Genomic DNA, 10,752 nt, shown 5'->3' with positions numbered 1-10,752 from the left:
TATATATATATATACATTTTAGTTAGATAAAAATAAAGTATATTGTTATTAAGATAGTTATTTCCATTGTATCGATACCTTTTTTTAGTTTTTATCAAAACTAGATGGTTGTTGAGGTGCTTTAGAACAATCGATTAGTATAATTCCACAAATTCCGATAAGTTTCATAAAGAACTCATAAGACACTAGAAAAAGAAGATGAATGGTGTGGCGAGGTTAATTCATAAAAAAACAACCAGCTTTCTATTGAATAAGAAACTTAATCAGATACAAATCTTTTACTGTATTAAAAATCAAGTACCTCGGAATCATATTTCACTAGAAATTGATGTGGGGAGCACACCTTTACAAGGTTTTAATAGTGAGCAGATTCTGCAATAAACCTTGGGACTCAATCTAAAAGTGAACCTATGGCTATACATAATGGTAATAAGACCTGTGGAACAAATGTCAACCAGGTGTTCACAGTCAGAAACTACAAAACGAGTCAATTAAGTACTAGAAATTTAAAAATAAAAATATCAAGAAGTCAGTTTTCTATTTGAAATGTACTCGCTTCTATTCTCATTTCTAATAAGTACTTGCGAGTTATTAATACCAGACAGGAAGATCGAAATGGAGACGATTCTATCAGAGACCTAATCTGGTATACTGACAGTTCAGAAATCTGCAAAAGATTAAGAGCTCATGGCTCGGTTGATATGCCACTTTAATTAATATTAAAGTAAAATCTCGGACAATCAATAGGCTCTAAAGGTAAACAGTTGCAAGGGAACTAGTTTTAGTTAGTCGTAAAGGGTACCAGGTACGCAATAGAAACAAGACCAGATACAAATAGGTCACTAAAGACGATGAGAACAGTTGAAATGAACATACTAAGAAATATACAAGGCAAACTTCTAACACCATCATCATCTGGCACTACCCTCAAAGAGTCTTGGCCTTGTCCACCACATTCCTCTCGTTATCACGGTCCAACGCTTGGCGTCTTCACCCTCTCACACCTAGCTCCCGAAGATCCTCTTCGACATCGTCCAGCCATGGTTTCCGCGGTCACCCAGGCAGTCCTCTTTGTACACCCCACGCGCTTCAGGCATACGCTCCAAGAGGCCTAGCCATCTGAGTCTGGTCTTCTTGACTTCTGTCACCAGGCTGGAGTCTTCATAGAGTTCGGTGTTTGTACGGCTGCGCCACACGCTTTGCTCGCACACTAGTCCATATATTCAGCGTAAGATCTTTCGCTCCCACCCAGGGAGAATGAAAGACTTGTTGAAGACACAAAAATGAATAACCTAGAAGGAAGAAGACCGAAGACTAGCTGGCAATGAACAGGAAGTTGTTTAATAATTTGGTTAGGTTAGGTTAGAAAGAAGATTTTACATATTTTGAACAGTTGCTCTCGTAAAAATTTTTTATTCAAGTCTTAACGACCACGATTTAAAATGAGGGGTCAAAAGAGTTTAAGTCAAAATGTTTACAAAATACAGATTTACAAAGATTTTGTATGTTTTAAACTTTGTTGTTGTACTCCTGAAGATTTCAAAATTTTGACTTTAGCTCTTATAACCGCGTATTAAAAAAATAATACTTTCAAACATACGAATGCCTTAATTTCATTTATTTTATTGAAATAATTATCCATTTTCCATTAAATGTAATTCTTCCATTATAGTAATACAAACGACATTGAAAATATTCATTTGCTCCAAATATGTATTACAGGATCTTTTTAGATAAAAAAATACTTCAACATTTCCATATAACTATGGCTAAATTTCCAGCAAAAAACATGTAAAGCAAATTCGAGCATTCGTACGATATTTCGAAACCGAATCCCTCACCAACAACAACGTGAAATGGAGGACCAAGTTTTTTATCCATTTCTTCTTTTATCATTCTTGCAGCCGCCTAAGATAAAAATAAAAATTTTCCAATGGAATTTTCATTTGTTTTTCATTACCTCGTTATTAGCAGAATGCTTTTCACATGCCGTTACTACCAACTCGACTGATTCGATTCGTTGTTCTTCGGGCATATCAGAATGCTGTAAACAATTATTTTACTAAGTAAAAGGTTAAAAATTCATACTACCAACATAGTTGAAAAAAAATTAATCGCATCATTATTTATTATATGAAGAGGGAATTTCACCTAAGATCCTCCACTGAATGGAGAAACCGAAAACAAGAATGCCATTGGACAGAGTCCAGCGTGTCTCAGTATCACAAGTACCATGCGTAGGGCCCTAGACGTCCTATTGGGCCTCCCACCCCTGAATCTACAATTCTAAACCATGAGGGTTTGGTCGAATGGTGATTCATATCAACGAAGAACTTATTAAGATGATCAAATTTAAACATCAATCTACAAAATTGATGTTTAAGTTTGGGACTTTTTAAGATAAAATGGTACACAGACGGCTTCAGAAGGAATGGCTCGGTCGAAGCAGGCTTCTGCGGAAGAATATTTTTAGCTTGGTGAACACGTAACCGCCTTCCAAGCCCATGTATTCGCTGTGATGGAATGCGGATGCGCAATACTCAATCGACGCCGAAGGAATGGATAGAGACACTAAACAGACGCAATGTTGATGGTTCAAAAAAAGACGAATAAATATTATACATGAGGGAATCGTCAAAAGAAAAAGATACCAGGTTCCAGTAATAGAAAAATTGAAATACCTACAAGACGAATTTTTGTGCGAACGTGTCATATATTTCCAATAAAGTTATAATGTTCAATAATTGCTAGAAACTATGGAAAGTTATCATTTTTCAAAGGAATACGTTTGTGACAACATAGCAAAGGAAACAGGTCAAGTAATTCGTTTCTTATCATATTATTGTATTTTTAATCCGGTCAAGTTGATACGGCCTCAATTAAAGTCTAATGTACGTACTCACAATAATGTACCTACTTTAAACAGTGTGATCGAGTTGATAAAGTTAAAAATGTAACCGCTGAAAACTGGAGAAACTGTATTCAACAAGTGAAAAAATTCATATAGGTGTATATAGACAAATATTAAACCAAATGTACCTTGAATTAAAACCAAATATATTTTAGAAAATTCGAATATCTCATTAAACTGTTAAGAAAATAATTATAATCGTACGGCCCTATACAATGCGCTTCCAATACATAGCCATAAAATGAAAAATACTAGAACTGTGTATGGTCTAATATTTTGTTACAAATCGAGATAAATAAAAGCGTTTTTCACAAAAGTAACATAAAATCAACTAAATAAAGTTTTTGCATTAAAAATATCAAATTATACGTTAATTTTGTTAGTTATTGTATATTGACAACCAGTTAAAGTTCTATGTTTATGTAAAACAAATTTTTTAAATATTTTTGGCGCTAATTTAAAAGTAATAATAATTATCTCATACATAGCCAAACTATCGCGACATAATTATTTTAAATAATTTGCGAATTCCCAAAGAATTAAAAATTATTGAAAATATATATGTAACTCAGAAGTCCGAAATTCTGTCAGTTTTTATTCTTGCTGTATAATCAATATTATGACTCACTCTAACAAGGGGATAAGTATGTACAACTTTTTTCGACTCGTCCTCCTTTTTCTTCTCTTCTTCCGCCATTCTTCAAGATTATTCAACAATTATTTCAAAATAAATAAAACAATATTTAAATTTTTGTATATCCCGCGATTAAAATTATTCAGACAATGTCACATGAAACATTTATGATGAAAGTTGCTAGGCAACGGGAATCTATGCACCATAGAAAAAGTATAATCTATAGAGGCTTTTTTGTAATTTAAGCTACTCGACATAAATAGTGTAGACTTTTACTTTGAAGATTAAATACTAAAGAACAATATTTAAGAAATTTAAAACAAATGCAAATAGTATTAAATATGTATATTTCATAATCTGGAAGTAATTAATCCCGAACAAGAAAAAGAAAGGTTAATAATAACTACATAGGTAGTGCGTTGACTTTAGTTAAAGAAGAAACACAATGACAGATGTCGGCATGAATTTGGAGTTAATATTAAATTTAAAGTAATTTTAATTCAATGGGAGTTATATTTGGAAAAATAAGAAGTCTTTTTAATCAATTACTTAAAACATTGTTATAATTATATAGTTCCTACAATATATTTATGTCAAAGTTATATTAATAAGCCTAGCTGTAAACTGTGTATATATAAAAAAAAAAGATTTTGACGCAAAACGAAGAAAAATTATGTTCGACCTTTTAGAAAACTACATTATAAATCTAATCATGAAGTTTATCAAAATATACAAAATTGATATATAGACAAAAATAATAATTATAATACACATACATTTAAAACTAAATATGAACATAAGTCAAAAAAGAATCCTTCCTATTAAGACATCCCAAATGTGTGAAATGCTCGGCGTTGCTCCTGAGCGAGAAGAGTTTTAACCTCTGTTGTGATTGTCTTTTATTAACATGTCTAGTTCACAAGAAGAATAGAAGTCATTAAAAAAGAAACAGAAAAAGTATAAGCTTTGGTTTAAATTAACCAAAGCAAAAACTAGCGCTGGCCAAATACTGTTTAGGTAGAGGCCAAAATAGAAAAGAAGAAGACAATCATGTCATAGTCAATAGTTCACGTAATGTTTTTTTAAAATGACAATGTTTAGGAAGACGTATAAAAATAAATGGAACGTGTTTAAAATACAATAGATTTTTATGTTGTATAATAAGTAATTCCCTCAGAAATTAGTGTAAAATTTTTTGTAGTAAATTTATAACTATGGAGTACTTGGCGGAAAGCATTGCGCTGGGAATAGATTCATTAATTTTAGTTGCTTGTATAAAACAGTATTACAAAAATAAAAATGCGATGGCTTTAATTCAAGGTGCTCCCTATTTAGAAATTAACAAAGATCTTAAAGAGATAGTAGATACCCATCCTGAAGGGAAGTTGTCGTATGTAGCTATTAGAGGTACAGTCAAACCTCTAGGAAACCCCATCATTAGCAATTCAAATCCGAATATTTCGGGAGTAGTACAATTATTAAGGATTAAAGAGCACGTTATACAAAGAAGCACCGCTGGGTTTTGGGCAGATTCTGAAAGAGTTATCCAAGAAGTACATAATGTTATGCCTTTCTCGTTAGAAACCAAAGGAATTCTAATTGAAATTTGTGATCCTTTAGCTGCGGATGTTTTAGGTTTGTTTAATTATAAAAATTTTGATCATTTTCATTTTATTGTTTCTAAATTGTATTTTGCTTTAGCGATCTGATAATAATTTTAGATATGGACGTAATTGCTGACAATTTTCATCCGACAGTACCTAGTGTTATAGATCATATTTGGAGCTTCTTTGCTGGAGTTAGACAAAGAGGGGTACAATCTACAGAGAAAATGCTTAGGACAGGGACTGTGATAACAGGTACTGTTACAATCGTTTCCATAATATAGAATATTTTCTTATTGTTAAATCTACAGGTATAGGAGAATTAGTTACGGGAAAAGATGGTCAATTGAAGTTACAACCCCCGAGCAATGGAGGACCTTTTTACTTGACGAATATGCGTGTAACTTCTCTTTTAAAAAAACTGAACGGGTCTAAGAAAAATTATAGATTACTGTGCATATTGTTTGGATCAATTGGTTTAGTGCTAACAGGACTTATCGTAAGAAAATACTTGAAAATAAAAGGTGAAAAAGATGAAGCAGAAAGGCAAAGACTTCAATTGGAATTGTCAAGAAGAAAAAGGCGGAGAGAAATCAGAGATGGGGATTTACCTGAGAATCAAATTTGTGTTGTTTGTAGAGAAAATCCTAAAGAGGTATGTAAACAGTTCAAGTTTAAGTTTGTTTCAGCTCTACTAGATGAAAATTTTTGCAAAAACGTCTAGTTTAAAACTAAACACTACCAATACACACCAATATTAACACATTTCAAAAATAACAATAACGCATATTAGACTGCTTTTAGTTAAGTAATATTAGGTATATTCAGTGATGGATTTACTCCTTATCCCGTGAGGCCCAGGCCTATGCTGACATAATTTAGAGATGACAAAAAGTAAACATGATCCATTCGATAATTTGATCAATAGTTTTTATACAAAAATTCTATATATACACTGAAAAAACAGTTGAGATGGACAAGATCCAGCTAAGGGTTTGACGTTGGAGACACTATGCACAAGACAGAAAGTATTGACAGTCGATTGTTGAGAAGTCCCTGGTTCTCAAAGGACCGTAGCGCCGGTTAAACAAGAACAAGGTTATGTCAACTCCATAGGGGAACTTTAGAAATATTCAAAGAAAGGATTAATCTCTCACATTGCTGTTCAATTTATTTGTTACTTTATTTAGTTATTTGTATGTTTCTTAGTTTTTTACAAGCTTTTGTTTAGAAATGGACAAACATTTTTTGACGATAAAGCATTTCACTCTCTCTTAATTGAATTTAAATTGATGAGTATCCAATGACTTGTTTTTGTTCCGGCACCAGAAGAAGAAATTACCTCAGTCAGAATGAAAAAAGTGCTTTAAAAGTTGATTTAAGAGCATTGCAATGAAGAACATTGAAACTAGTGGCCATAAAACACTCATATTTGATCTTTCACAACAATTTGCATATTAATAATAATTTATAATTCTTTTCAAAAGTGATATAAAAACATCCATTTATTCCAGTTTCCAAATGATATGAATAAGTAAAAATATTTTAAAAATAAAAAAAAACATCAATACTGGAGCTGTTTTCAAAGAATTTATTTAATGCTTATTTTTGTTTTAGATTATTTTGTTACCTTGTGGACATGTTTGTTTGTGTGAAGATTGTGCTGTGGATATTACCGAAAGTTGTCCAATTTGTAGAACGCATATCAATAAAAAAAATGTTGCATATGTGATATAAATTATTAAAAAAATTGTTTATGTTATCTAATTTGACCAGACGAGTGTTTAAGTGTTATATATTTCAAATGAATAATGTTTGGTTAACACGTGTTATTTTTGTATTAAAATAAATCTTTAAAACACCAAAATTTTGAGATTTTTTAAATCAAATGATTTTTTTCTATATACGAAGAACACGATAGGACTTCTTATAAGTAGTTTCCAAACACCGCTTCCTTCTCTATCCGTTCTTGTCCAACTTCTATTTGATTTTTTATGGGTGGTATTGTTGTCTTGGTTGTTTGATATTTTTAGTGGCTTTTCTTAGAATATATTCACTTTGTGTTGACGGTTTTGCAAGTATTCTTCGAAGCCATTATTTTTAAATTCTTTTAGCAAACTCTCTAATAGTCATACTGCTTGATCAAACTTTCTTACATCTTACAGGTGCCTTGTAATTTTCCAAGTTTTCCTTAGCTGCTTCTTCTCAACAATTTTATTATTTACTTAGTTGTGTTTATTTCTATTGTATTATTGTTATCAGATCTTCAACTTCTCTTTTTAACTCTTCTTTAATCTTTATTGTTACATTTAAGTTTATTTTTTGATAGTATCTTTGAACCACTGCCAGTTAGTTTGATGATTACATAACATATATCTTTCTTTCTTTGTTGAATACCCTTCATTAATAAAAAAATTAAAACAGTCAGGAATTTTTTGAGGATCACCAAGTCACTCATTTAAAAAGATAAATATGTCATTGTAATTGATATCTATAATGATCTAGTTCAACAATTCAAATGAGAGAAGGCATACTTACCTACAGCTACAAATCTCAATCAGAAACTACCTAGAAGTTTTAAAATTCGATTTCAACTCAACTACCAATTTCCTCATTTTCTTGGAGCATCCACAATAATCATTGATTACATATATCATAAAAAATAATTTATTTCAACAATTCACTACTTTAAATCTTCCAGTACAATTCGTTCGATATTTATTTGTTTCAAATCCTGTTTTCCAGAACACAAACATTTCTTATCTTCTCTATCAACACAATTCTCTTGATTTGTCCCTGTACTAATTCCTTTATTCTCGTGTTCCTTAAGTATCCTTCTTACTTTACTGGATTTTCCGACTCCCAATCTGGGTAATCCCTTATTTAAACCTTCCAGTAAAATGCATGCTTTACAAATTTCTTGAGAGGATACGTATCCGCATCGAGTACAATTAGTTAATTTTGGCATATTTGCCGTTGTGTTCACTTTAATAGTTTCACCTGAAAAAAAAAATAGATCATACACAATCAAACTAGATTAATTCCAGAGAAAGACAAATTTTTATTTTATTTTAAATTGGTTTTTATAGAGAAAATGACACAAAATTAAGACAAATCATCACTAGAAACATTCCAGAAGGTCTAAGAAGTAAAAATTTGAAGAAAATTATAGATTATCTTATGAAAAACTATAAATTGACTAAAATGCTACATTAGGACATTTCAAAAACTATCACCTATCAGTTGAACCCATAATGCGATATTTTTCAGAGTTTTTGAAAATCTTGTTCTATTTTAGGAGAAAATTTGAAATTTCATGCATATTTTTATTAATTTTCATATTTATATCTTTATAGTTTATTAGTACACAATATTAAATTAATCTTTGTTATTACAAATTTCCATCCAACAATTTGTTATTCTTGTTTGGAGGAAACGTTGGGGATGCTCCTATTTTTTAGTTTAAACTATATTTTCACATTTTATAGGCGTTTACTGACAAACTTTAGTTTAAACGTTAGTGGCGGTGTGGAGGTAGTTTAAACTTCAGTTTAACGTGAAACAGAGGATTCAAACGTTACTTTTTCAAATTGTTTATATTTTTACAATATTATTAAGGGTTTTGATAGAAAGATTGAATATTTGATAAACTCGAAGATGATATTACAGAAATTATCAACATTTTTGACAGCCTGAGACAAGGAAAAGTTATTTATTTTCAAACGAATCTTTAAATTGTCCCACTTTTTTAAATTTATTGTAGTTCTATCGAAAAAATTTCAGTTTTTGCTATTTTTATCATTAAATTCCCTTGCCAACTCCTCCCAATTTTTGTTCGTTTTCTTCAAAGTTATTGTATCACTTCTTTTGGATTCAAATGTTTCTTTGTATTTCCTCAAAAAGTTAACCAAAAGCACTATTTCATGAAAATTTTTGTCTTTACTTATTTTTGTTTATATAAGTTTCTTAAACAATTCAACTTTAAAAATATCGGAAAAATTTTAGTTATATTGTATAGTTGTAACCTGTAAAATAGAGCCATCTCATTTATTCTTAGTTTAATTTAAGTTGTTTAACAGGGTAAGTACATGAAGAGGATCCTATATCTAAAGTACCTATTAACAGATAGATGAAGACAATGATAGTTTTTTTTTTATTTTGAGGATCAAACTAGAAAGTGTCGGCTTTAGGTACACTCTCTGGCTACAATGCTCTTACCTTATATACAGTATTTATTAAGAATAAAATTACCTGAATGAATTATGTTCATTATCACAGTTGGATCAATTTTTTCTAAATCCTTAAGCAGTACCCTTGCATGTCCTCTATATGCATTGGGTGCAAACACACATTCTGTAGAAAAATAAACCAATTTTTTAAAATGAGCGTACATTACTATCTCTTTTTCAAAACAATATTTCAAAGGTTTTACCCTTGGTATACCATCTCCATTATCCTAAAGTAAACAACTATATGAATTAAATTAATTAGTTAAAAAATTATCCATATTACCGTTATGATAGAAGTACATCTACTTAATCTAGCTAAGTCCCCTCTCAAGATATTCATTAATATAGTTTCTGCTATATCATCAGCGTTATGCCCCGTAGCTAAATAATTTACTTTCAATAAATTTGCTCCTCGGTCTAATGCTTGTCGCCTAAATACCCCACAAAAAGTACAATTGTTCTTTTTACCAATCTATAAAGTTTCCAATTACACAATAGATAAAAATACTGATATAAAATTTTACGAACCTCCGCTACAATTTCATCCATTGTCCAACCATATAAATCTTTGTACGACATAATTTTCAAAGGCATCCCATAATCATCACGATTCTGTTTCACTGTTTCTAAACTATCGTCTCTGTATCCAGTTATTCCTTCGTCAATTGATAAAAGCACTAGATTTAGTCCGTAGTTGAATTTTTCATTTAATGTTTTCATTACATGTGCTAATACAGTGGAGTCTTTACCACCAGAAGCCGCAATTGCTACAGTAGTATTTGGTTTAAATAATTTAGCTTTAGTAATTGTAAAGTGTATTTCATTTTCGAAAGCTTCGAAAAAACATTCCTTGCATAAAACGTCTCCAGTTTTAGGCCTCTGAAAAAATATAAATACGTTGGACGACATAAATTATATATTATATCTGCTCACTTTTAAAACGGCCTTTTTACCACATTTCGCTGAACATGTAAGCATTTCAATTTCTTATTATGTATTGAAAAAAAAACCAAAAATTGAAATTAATTTTTCTAACCTCAAAGATTAAACATTGATTAGTGGCGCTACATCATATGGTACGGAAGTTTATGAAACTATTCTTTAAGAGAATTATGACAGATGTTTTTCATTGTTGCCATACTATAATTTTTGTACGGCTGTTGACTTAAAGTGATACATAAACGGTTTTAGTAAATTATTTCGAACGCTTTTTTAATGAAATTAATATCTTTGGCCAAAAAAACGAAAATGAAGCACCAATATAACCATAATTTAAATGTAAATAACGCAATGTTTATATCTCAAGACAATATCACGGCTGGTTGTTAAGTCATTCTAAAATGACCTATTACTCGTGTTTGGGAAATCGGGTCC

At 30.7% G+C, this 10,752-nt stretch overlaps 3 protein-coding genes across 3 annotated transcripts; 1 reads left to right on the top strand and 2 right to left on the bottom strand.

The window, feature by feature from the left end:
• Positions 1–1,686: 1,686 nt before the first annotated feature.
• On the bottom strand, positions 1,687–3,725 carry LOC130895113 (dynein axonemal light chain 4). Its single transcript, XM_057802266.1, has 3 exons — positions 3,540–3,725; positions 1,961–2,044; positions 1,687–1,908 (listed from the first exon to the last, which is right to left on the bottom strand). The coding sequence occupies exons 1-3, from the start codon at positions 3,606–3,608 to the stop codon at positions 1,747–1,749; spliced, it is 315 nt and encodes a 104-aa protein (XP_057658249.1). The 5' UTR covers positions 3,609–3,725; the 3' UTR covers positions 1,687–1,746.
• Positions 3,726–4,585: 860 nt separating this feature from the next.
• LOC130895503 (mitochondrial E3 ubiquitin protein ligase 1) lies at positions 4,586–7,016 on the top strand. Its single transcript, XM_057802831.1, has 4 exons — positions 4,586–5,180; positions 5,267–5,404; positions 5,461–5,804; positions 6,767–7,016. The coding sequence occupies exons 1-4, from the start codon at positions 4,760–4,762 to the stop codon at positions 6,884–6,886; spliced, it is 1,023 nt and encodes a 340-aa protein (XP_057658814.1). The 5' UTR covers positions 4,586–4,759; the 3' UTR covers positions 6,887–7,016.
• Positions 7,017–7,800: 784 nt separating this feature from the next.
• LOC130895502 (cytoplasmic tRNA 2-thiolation protein 1) lies at positions 7,801–10,456 on the bottom strand. The gene is made up of 5 exons (XM_057802830.1): positions 10,312–10,456; positions 9,907–10,257; positions 9,662–9,850; positions 9,401–9,605; positions 7,801–8,149 (listed from the first exon to the last, which is right to left on the bottom strand). The coding sequence occupies exons 1-5, from the start codon at positions 10,354–10,356 to the stop codon at positions 7,833–7,835; spliced, it is 1,107 nt and encodes a 368-aa protein (XP_057658813.1). The 5' UTR covers positions 10,357–10,456; the 3' UTR covers positions 7,801–7,832.
• Between the last annotated feature and the right edge of the window lie 296 nt (positions 10,457–10,752).

This window comes from Diorhabda carinulata, chromosome 6 (assembly GCF_026250575.1).
Source record: "Diorhabda carinulata isolate Delta chromosome 6, icDioCari1.1, whole genome shotgun sequence".
Lineage (NCBI taxonomy): Eukaryota > Metazoa > Arthropoda > Insecta > Coleoptera > Chrysomelidae > Diorhabda > Diorhabda carinulata.
The sequence above is the reverse complement of the archived record's forward strand: the minus strand, read 5'-3'. Positions and strand labels throughout refer to the sequence as shown.

Excerpts from the sequence above, each read along its gene's own strand:
- LOC130895113 (XM_057802266.1), bottom strand. The coding sequence starts at position 3,608 with ATGGCGGAAGAAGAGAAGAAAAAGGAGGACGAGTCGAAAAAAGTTGTA. Across the intron at positions 2,045-3,539 it reads ATACTTATCCCCTTGTTAGA|CATTCTGATATGCCCGAAGA; the intron begins GTGAGTCATAAT and ends AATTGTTTACAG. Across the intron at positions 1,909-1,960 it reads AGCATTCTGCTAATAACGAG|GCGGCTGCAAGAATGATAAA; the intron begins GTAATGAAAAAC and ends TTTTTATCTTAG.
- LOC130895503 (XM_057802831.1), top strand. The coding sequence starts at position 4,760 with ATGGAGTACTTGGCGGAAAGCATTGCGCTGGGAATAGATTCATTAATT. Across the intron at positions 5,405-5,460 it reads GACAGGGACTGTGATAACAG|GTATAGGAGAATTAGTTACG; the intron begins GTACTGTTACAA and ends TTAAATCTACAG. Across the intron at positions 5,805-6,766 it reads GTAGAGAAAATCCTAAAGAG|ATTATTTTGTTACCTTGTGG; the intron begins GTATGTAAACAG and ends TTTTTGTTTTAG.
- LOC130895502 (XM_057802830.1), bottom strand. The coding sequence starts at position 10,356 with ATGCTTACATGTTCAGCGAAATGTGGTAAAAAGGCCGTTTTAAAA. Across the intron at positions 9,851-9,906 it reads TGGATGAAATTGTAGCGGAG|ATTGGTAAAAAGAACAATTG; the intron begins GTTCGTAAAATT and ends GAAACTTTATAG. Across the intron at positions 9,606-9,661 it reads GATGTACTTCTATCATAACG|GATAATGGAGATGGTATACC; the intron begins GTAATATGGATA and ends TGTTTACTTTAG.